At 33.9% G+C, this 8,811-nt stretch overlaps 2 protein-coding genes across 2 annotated transcripts; both read left to right on the top strand.

Annotated features, from left to right (window-relative positions):
• Positions 1-314: 314 nt before the first annotated feature.
• Positions 315-1,582, top strand: LOC111380029 (U-box domain-containing protein 16-like). Its single transcript, XM_023003490.1, has one exon. It carries the CDS (start codon positions 674-676, stop codon positions 1,580-1,582), a length of 909 nt encoding a protein of 302 aa, XP_022859258.1. The 5' UTR covers positions 315-673.
• A 1,387-nt stretch (positions 1,583-2,969) lies between these two features.
• On the top strand, positions 2,970-5,581 carry LOC111380030 (U-box domain-containing protein 16-like). Its single transcript, XM_023003491.1, has 2 exons — positions 2,970-5,373; positions 5,417-5,581. Exon 1 carries the CDS (start codon positions 3,325-3,327, stop codon positions 5,356-5,358), a length of 2,034 nt encoding a protein of 677 aa, XP_022859259.1. The 5' UTR covers positions 2,970-3,324; the 3' UTR covers positions 5,359-5,373; positions 5,417-5,581.
• The last annotated feature ends 3,230 nt before the right edge of the window (positions 5,582-8,811 follow it).

The raw sequence follows: 8,811 nt of genomic DNA, 5'->3' as shown, positions 1-8,811 counted from the left end.
TCAAACTATTGTATATTATAAACATAGTTGTCAGCGAGATAAAATTGACCTTTGGCCAAATGTTCTTATCATCTTATCATCAAAAATCTCATTTTCATTATTTAGGGATTGTTTGACAAATGTTTTGATAAAAATTTTAACAGATGTTAATAAAATTTGATGAAATTAATAATTGACTTTGATCCCAACTTTTTAAATTATCTCAATAAATTAGTTAATGATTGACTTTGATAACAACTTTTTATCTCATTAATAAATTAGAAACGAGTCATAGATTTGGATGTATGGTTGAAATTGAAATCTGTCTTTGATTAGCTAATAGAAGTAACTGATGTTATTAAGATAAATACCTAACAAAATTTCTATTTCAATACTTTTTTGATTTCGACTTGAAAATCTAGTCCCACCTGCATAATTATATATGAAGAGAGACGTGTATACGACTACATTATTGTACTTGTTCATATGTTTTTGTTAAAAGTAGACTTTAGAAAACTTCTTGGTCCCTATTCACAGCTAATTGTTTGATCCTTCATTTCGGCAATTTTTTGCTTTCAGTAAAAGTTTGTTGATTTCAAAAAGAACCTTTGAACATCTCCACAGACTTTAGTTCATTAATCTTTTTGATTTTCCATTTGTAGTGTGTATAATAAAATTTCATCGGTGATATTGGATGGCGGTGTCAGAAGAAGGTTTCCAGGCCAGAAAACGGCGGCCTTCAGCCGGAGCATTCGTCTCGCCAAGCCTCTCCGATAACAATCTCCTCCAGTCTCTCTTTCTTCTCTCTCAAGAAATCATCTTTCTCTCACCACTCAGAATTCTCTTCAAGAAAAGCTCATCCTCAATAACAAGGAAATCAAGACTCCTCTCCATCTTTTTCGAAGAGCTTCTTCGCAACCTGGTAAACATTTTCCCACCTTCAGCTGCCTTGTGCTTTGAAGAATTGTACATAGTTTTGCAAAGGATAAAAATTCTCCTGGAAGATTGTTCCAGCTGTAGCAAGATGTGGCTGCTAATGCAAACACCATCAATTTCGAATTCATTTCATCAAATGACCAGAGAATTATCGACCCTTTTGGATATTTTCCCTGGAAAAGAGTTGAATTTAAACGAAGATGTCGAAGAGTTGTTTAATCTGATCAAGAAACAGTGCTCAGAACAGACATCTGATTTTGATTCTAACGATGAAAATCTTCGAGTTCAGGTTTTGAAATTGCTGGAAGATGTTAAAAATGAAATCGTTCCTGATTCTAAGAGGCTTTCAGAGATTTTCGACAGATTATCTTTACGTGATTCCACAAGTTGCACTACTGAAATTGAAAATTTAGAAGATGAAGTGCAAAATTCAAACGATGACAAGTCAAAATCCGATATAGTTGCACTGATCGGGCTTGTACGCTATGCAAAATGTGTGTTGTATGGTGCCTCAACGCCTAGAAACACCAGCAGGCGGCGGAAGTCGGTGTCGGATGTGAATTTTCCGGCGGACTTTCGGTGTCCCATTTCGCTTGATCTGATGAGGGACCCTGTGGTGGTGTCCACGGGACAAACTTACGACCGGTCGTCTATATTATTTTATTAAGAAAAATGTACGATGAGTTATCAATTTATCGATCGAGTAGCAAGTTGTTCCTTAACCTTTGAAAATGAGCAATTTTGTTGTTAGCATTTTATTATAGTAGCACAATCAATATTAAATAACATAAACTATACAAATCTTCATGTTTCGGCTCAGATATCTACGGACTAGTTGAAGTTGAGAAAGAAAAAAGTTACTGCATAATGCTAGACATATGAGTGTCACGTGACATTTAAGAAATTGTGCACTTTGAAACCTAAATTTGTAAACTTGACCTTCATCCTTTTATCATAGTTGCACAATTATTCTCCAATAATTAAAATATCCAAATCTTCATAATACGTAAATATGATGAACTTCAAATTTATATGTACTGGCCAAAGTTAGGAAATACAATATAACTTCGTAAGTGAAAAATAACAGGGCTAAGTGACATTTAATTAAAATTTGGACGGTTTCCTTCATTGAAAACTCATTTACAATTAATAGAAAGGTTGAAAATTACCAACTCTAGCAATTTTTAAAGTTTGAGGATTAACTTGTTGGTCAAGAAATAAATTGGGGACCAATGGTGTATTTTTTCCTATTTTGTTAATACACAAAATAGCAATGCTATTAATACAAATTGAGGATGAATTCATGTAAGATGACATAAAATGATAATTTTAATAAAGATAAAGTGGATCACATTTGGTCCATGTTTGGTTTAGTTAAAACGATTGCAGAAAATTTAAGCCAACAATTAATTTTATTTATACATTTCATGGGATTCACAATTTTTTCTTCTTTTCAACTGCAATTATAATTTTTACAAAACCAAATGGGGCCTTTGATTTGTCTTATCATTTAACTTTAAATAACGTGTCACATTACATGAGGATCATAATATAGGGTTTTGATATTTGTACACTGAACTACGTAGCTCAATATACAGCCCCACAATAGGAGCGCTCCCAATAAAAAAATCGCGGGCAAAGCCCCAGGTTTATCAAGAAAATAACTATTCACCATGTGATTTTGTCTCACCTGCCAACTTCCGGCGGCTGCAGGAAACATCCTATCCCCATCCCCCCACCGGTTTTGACTTGGCCATTTGAATTCCTCATACTATTGTCTACTAAAAACATAGTTGTCATCGACTTAAAATTAAAGTTAGGCAACATGTTCAATCATCAAAAACATCATTTTTATCGATTACATAATATTTAATACAAAACTAAACTTACCCGGCAAATTGTATACATGGATATATTTTTATATAGATGTATATTGTTGACCTTCATTTGATCAACACGACTCGACTCGGCTGTCGATACTTCTTTTATCGCCTTTCCGCTCATTTATGTATATGTTATTTATACGCTTGAACGCAATTAGCATACAAAGTCGCCTCCATACTGAGGAATGATTCAATCATTGTTTACATTTTAACGATAAAGTCAATTGCTACAAAATAATATATATAAAGAGAGAGACGTGTATACAATTACATTACATTATTCGATTATATTTATGTTAAAAGTATACTTTAGAAAAAGCATCTAGCTGAAACTTCTTGGTCCCCATTAACAGCTCATTGTTTGATCCTTATTTTCGTTTCCACCATCGTTTGCTTTCAATAGAAGTTTCTTGATTTAAATGAATCTACAAACATTACCACAAACGTTTTAATTCTACAATCTCTCTGATTTTCCATCTGTAGTTTGTATATTAAAAATTCATCGGTGGTGTCGTTCCGTTGGTGGATGGCGGTGTCAGAAGAAGGGTTCCCCGCAAGAAAACGGCGGCCGTCTGCCGGAGCATTTGTCTCGCCCAATTTCTCAGATAACAAGCTCCTCCAGTCTCTGTTTCTTCTCTCTCAGGAAATCTCATCTCTCTCACCACTCAGAATTCTCCTCAAGAAAAGCTCATCCTCAATAACCAGAAAATCAAGGCTCCTCTCAATCTTTTTCGAAGAGCTTCTTCGCAACCCGGTAAATGTTTTTCCACCCTCAGCTGTCTTGTGCTTCGAAGAATTGTACATAGTTTTGCAAAGATTAAAAATTCTCCTGGAAGATTGTTCCAGCTGTAGTAAGGTGTGGCTTCTAATGCAAACACCATCTATCTCGAATTCTTTTCATCAACTGACCGGAGAATTATCGACCCTTTTAGATATTTTCCCGGGAAAGGAGTTGAATTTAAACGAAGATGTTGAAGAGTTATTGAATCTGATCAAGAAACAGTGCTCAGAAAAGGAATCTGATTTTGATTCTAATGACGAAAATCTTCGAGTTCAGGTTTTGAAAATGCTCGACGATATTAAAAGAGAAATCGTTCCTGATACTTCGAAACTTTCACAGATTTTCGACAGATTGAAGTTAAACAATTCAACAAGTTGCAGTGCAGAAATTGAGAATTTAGAAGATGAAGTGCAGACTCAAAACGATGACAGGTCAAAATCCGATATAGTCGCGTTGATCGGGCTTGTGCGCTATGGAAAGTGTGTGCTATATGGTGCCTCGACGCCAAGAACCACCAGCAGACGGCGGAGATCGTCGGTGGATGTGAATTTTCCGGCGGATTTTCGCTGTCCTATTTCTCTTGATCTGATGAGGGACCCTGTGGTGGTGTCCACGGGACAAACTTACGACCGGTCGTCTATAAGCTTGTGGATCGAATCAGGACATAACACGTGCCCTAAAACAGGTCAGATCCTGGCCCACACGCAGTTAATACCCAATCTGGCGTTGAAGAATTTGATAGTTATGTGGTGCCGCAACCAGAGAATCCCATTTGAGTCAACAGAAACGAATATCAAATTTAACGGCGTTGTATTGAACAAAACCGCGTTGGAAGCCACCAAGATGACGGTGACGTTTTTGCTTAACAAATTAACGGCGTCACAATCGCCAGTAGCATTAAACCGTATGGTTCATGAGCTACGGATACTGGCCAAGACTGATTCGGATAGTCGGGCCTGCATTGTGGAGGCTGGAGCTTTGCCTTTATTGGTCAAAATCTTAGGTTCGGAACACCCAAACCTACAAATTAACGCCGTCACGACTATTCTTAACCTCTCGATCCTCGAAGCCAATAAGTCGAGGGTAATGGAGACGGATGGAGTTTTAAACGGTGTTATCGAGGTATTGAGGTCGGGTGCCACATGGGAGGCAAAGGGAAATGCGGCAGCCACGATATTTAGCTTGACAGGTGTACATGCTTATAGGAAAAGACTAGGTCGAAAGACACGTGTCGTGAAGGGATTACTCGATCTAGCGAGGGAGGGTCCCACAAACACGAAAATGGATGCAATTGTGGCAATTTTAAATTTGGCGGGAGACAGGGAGGCAGTAGGGAAGTTAATTGAGGGAGGGGTGGTGGATATGGTTGCCGAGGTCATTGATTCCCTGACAGAGGAGGCGGTGACCATCCTCGAAATGGTGGTGAAACGGGGTGGATTAGCGGCAGTCGCGGCTGCTTATCACCAGAATATGACGAAAAAATTGGTCTGTGTGTTGAGGGATGGTAGCAACAGAGCTAAAGAAAGTGCTGCGGCTACACTAGTGAATTTATGCCGGAAAGGCGGGTTGGAGTTAGTGTCGGAGCTGGCCTCAATCGCTGGAATCGAGAGTGTGGTGTGGGAAATAATGGGAATGGGAACAGGGAGAGCAAAAAGAAAGGCCGGGACATTGATGAGAATTTTAAGGAGATGGGCAGCTGGACAAATTGAAGATCATGTTAACGTTGGACAATCTACAACTGTGACTATGAATTCAACCAGGATAATATTGCCAGGATAACATTCATTTGTTCACCACAAAATCATTCTTCTTGTTTTAATTTCCCTATAGATTTGTCATGTTTTTGTTTTTTGGTTGGTTTCGGCAAACCAAACCATGTTTCTGCCAAACAATTGTAAATTTGGACCAATATCTACAAACTTAAATCTTCAGCTATTGTTGGTGTAAAATAATAAGTGTACGATATCAATTAAACTAGTAAAATGAACCTAAATAGTGCGGATCTTTGTCCCTTAGATACTACTTTATCCCCAATATCGATTTAAATAACTAGACCTCTTATTTGAAGAAAACAATATTTCAAACAAAGTTTTGATTATAACTAATATTAACTAAGAAAAGTAAAAGTAGATTACGATTAAATTATTCAATATAATGGTTAAAGCGTTGCAACTCACAATTTCACCTTACTTATCATATTTATTCTCGATTCTCAAGTTCAATTCGTAAAGTTGTACTCAGCTGAATTTACTAATTAGACCACTTTAAATCTCTCAAGTTCAAATCAATCATATCTAGTTGAGCCAATTCATTCTATATGAATCCAAATAATCCTCAATTAAACATATTAAATCACTTAAAAATTCAATGAATGACAACAACAATAAATATGTACGTCTACATTTTACTCAATTATCAAATTTTACCACGTAATCTAAATTTATAATTTACCTATTGACTTGTTACAATTCACAAATTATGAATTAATGATCAAGTAATTCAACCTCGAAGAAATGAAGTCAACAAATAAAATAATTAACTACGCAAATCTTCAAGATTGAAATTAAATGTTTAAATCTCATATTATATATACTGTTCATCGCAACTAATAGTTTACATACACATCACAAAGGAGAAAAGCCAGATTTATAAAAACTTGAGAAATGAAAAATATCTAGCATCAAGAAATCGCTTTCCTTGCGTAAAAATCTTGAAACCCTAAGATTCCGTTTGGTTTGTATTTCGATTTTCAATTTTTAGTTTTCAGTTTATTTTCTATTTTCTGTTTTAAGAATCTGTTTTAAAAAATTTTAAAATGCTTTTGGTAGTCATTTTGAAAAATTATTTCTCAAAATAGAACACTAGAAAATATGTTTGGTTCAAAATTTTGAAAAATTGTTTTATTACATTTTATTCCATTAAATTTGATTATTCAATAAAAAAATATTATGTTAATATATTCAAATATTATATACATTTTAAAGTTGGTGAATATTATAATATTTTTCCACTAAAATATTAAAATAAAAAATAATAACGAATTTAGAATATAGGAAATAAAAATAAAAACTAATTATGTGTGGATTTAAAATATTTTTGCCTAGGTTCATTTAAATATATTTTTTAAATTTTTTATTTAAAGAATCATTAAGAGCTAGAATTATTTTTATTTGTTATTTTTTATAATTTTTTCCTATAAATTTTTATAATCTTTACTTTTTCAAAAATTTTTTTGTTTAGAATTTTAAATTGTATTTTTTTTTTCAAATTTCTATATTTTAATGAATTTACTTTTTCAAATTTTAAAATTTTAAAATTTTAAAAATTCTATTTGTTAGAATTTTATATTTTTAATTTTAAAATTTTGTAGTATTTATAATTTTATTTAAACGCTTTGTATTCTAGCTTTCGAGTTCACTATTAATACTCAAAACATCAAAAAAGCGTTTTGAATTTCATGTTATAATTATATCATTGTTTTTGAAAATGAATTTTTAAAAATAATAGACCAAACACGTTTTCAATATTTTGTAAAATTAAAAATTGAAAATGGGTTCAAAACAGCAAACTAAACGCCCCCTAACGTTATTGTTCTCAATTTTTTTTTTTTTTTTTTATCTATTGTATTCTTTTACTCCCCATCAATTTGACCTAAATTACCTTGAGAATTGTATGCAAAAAAATGATCAATATACCTCTGGATAAAATTACAACATAAACAAATCTGCATACGATTGGACGTGGACAAACCATGGGCATTTCAACCTATCACGGTCAGATTGTATCATAGAACAGTGACTGCGGTGCAACCTTTCGACATTCGTCTTTTTTGGCATTTTAGTCTCTGCCTCAAGCTTCTTGTATGGTTTTGGTCATTTTTGGTCCAAATCTTCAATATTGATCCAACAACTACAATAAGCATCAACGTTGGTCCTTGAACTTTTATAATCATATCCATTATTAGTCCTCCTTAAGTTCAAAGTGTGCAGATCAGTCCCCAAGCTTCGACAAGTTGATCAAGTCTGATTGGTGAGATATTTGGTTTCTCAATATAAGTTTTCAAGTACTTGATAAGAATCTTAGTTCATTGTATCTCGATGCATATTTGTATAAAGAAACTTTTGTTGAGAATTGGTCCAAATAATAAAGATGAAAAAATAAGAGCAATATGAAAAATAATGAATCAGAAAAGATACAAAATTTATGAGGAACCCAAATTCGAGAAATTCACAGGCTAAGGAGGATAATTTCAATATACAAAGAAACTAAATTATATTTACAAGATTTGATACCCTCATTTTAAATCTAAACAATCTTCTTATGTTTATAATATATATAACAATGATCTTATTGTTGCTTGATCTTTTTAAGAGCCTAGGCGTTCCTTCTTTGATCCAATGCTTCCAAAACACTTCCTTAACTATTTCAAAGTCCTTTTCCCAGTCACATTCCCAATCCATGATGAAATTGAATCCCTTATCAATACGGATTTCCAAATCAAAATTATATAGGCTTCTTCCATGAATCAAACTTCCAAATCACATGGAATTTGAGTTACAATATAACAACTCCACTTCTACAAAAATTTCCTAGCAAGGAACAAAGTCTTTAATCTTCTAGTCATTCTCCACCTTTTCCACCATGCCTTTTCCAAATATACTCTACAATTGTGAGCTTTTTCAAGTCATGCTTACTAGCACAACTACCTTGGGCTCCAAACCTGCTTGATGATCAACAAGATCACAACTATTTCCACCTGAGCTACTAGAAGGTTCTTTAATATCATTGCTCGAATAACTATAAGCAACACGATAACAACCAACTCTAATCAAGCTATCGCTTATCGAAACATAAGTTGCAACTGCATCCAAAGTGACCGTCGCACCTTCCAAAATATATAATTAAGACTTTCTCTGCCCCTTAATACAACTTTAGCACCCTTGCTAACTTTCAAAACTCCAACTCCACCAATATACTTGTACAATTTTAAATCGAAAGTACTCAAGGGGATAAAATTTTTGTTTAAACTTGGATCACGTCTTACTAAATGAAGTGCTTTGACCGTCTCATCACATATCTTGATTCTGACCTTATTAATACCAGCTATTTTATAAGACTCATTATTTTCCATAATCACGGACCCTTTGTAACTATTTCATATGAAGAAAATCAATCCATGTTAGAACACACATAAAAAGTACAAGCTGTATCAAGAATCCAATCCTCGTCAGG

Source organism: Olea europaea, unplaced genomic scaffold (genome assembly GCF_002742605.1).
Source record: "Olea europaea var. sylvestris unplaced genomic scaffold, O_europaea_v1 scaffold2082, whole genome shotgun sequence".
In the NCBI taxonomy this organism is placed as follows: Eukaryota; Viridiplantae; Streptophyta; class Magnoliopsida; order Lamiales; family Oleaceae; genus Olea; species Olea europaea.
The sequence above is the reverse complement of the archived record's forward strand: the minus strand, read 5'-3'. Positions and strand labels throughout refer to the sequence as shown.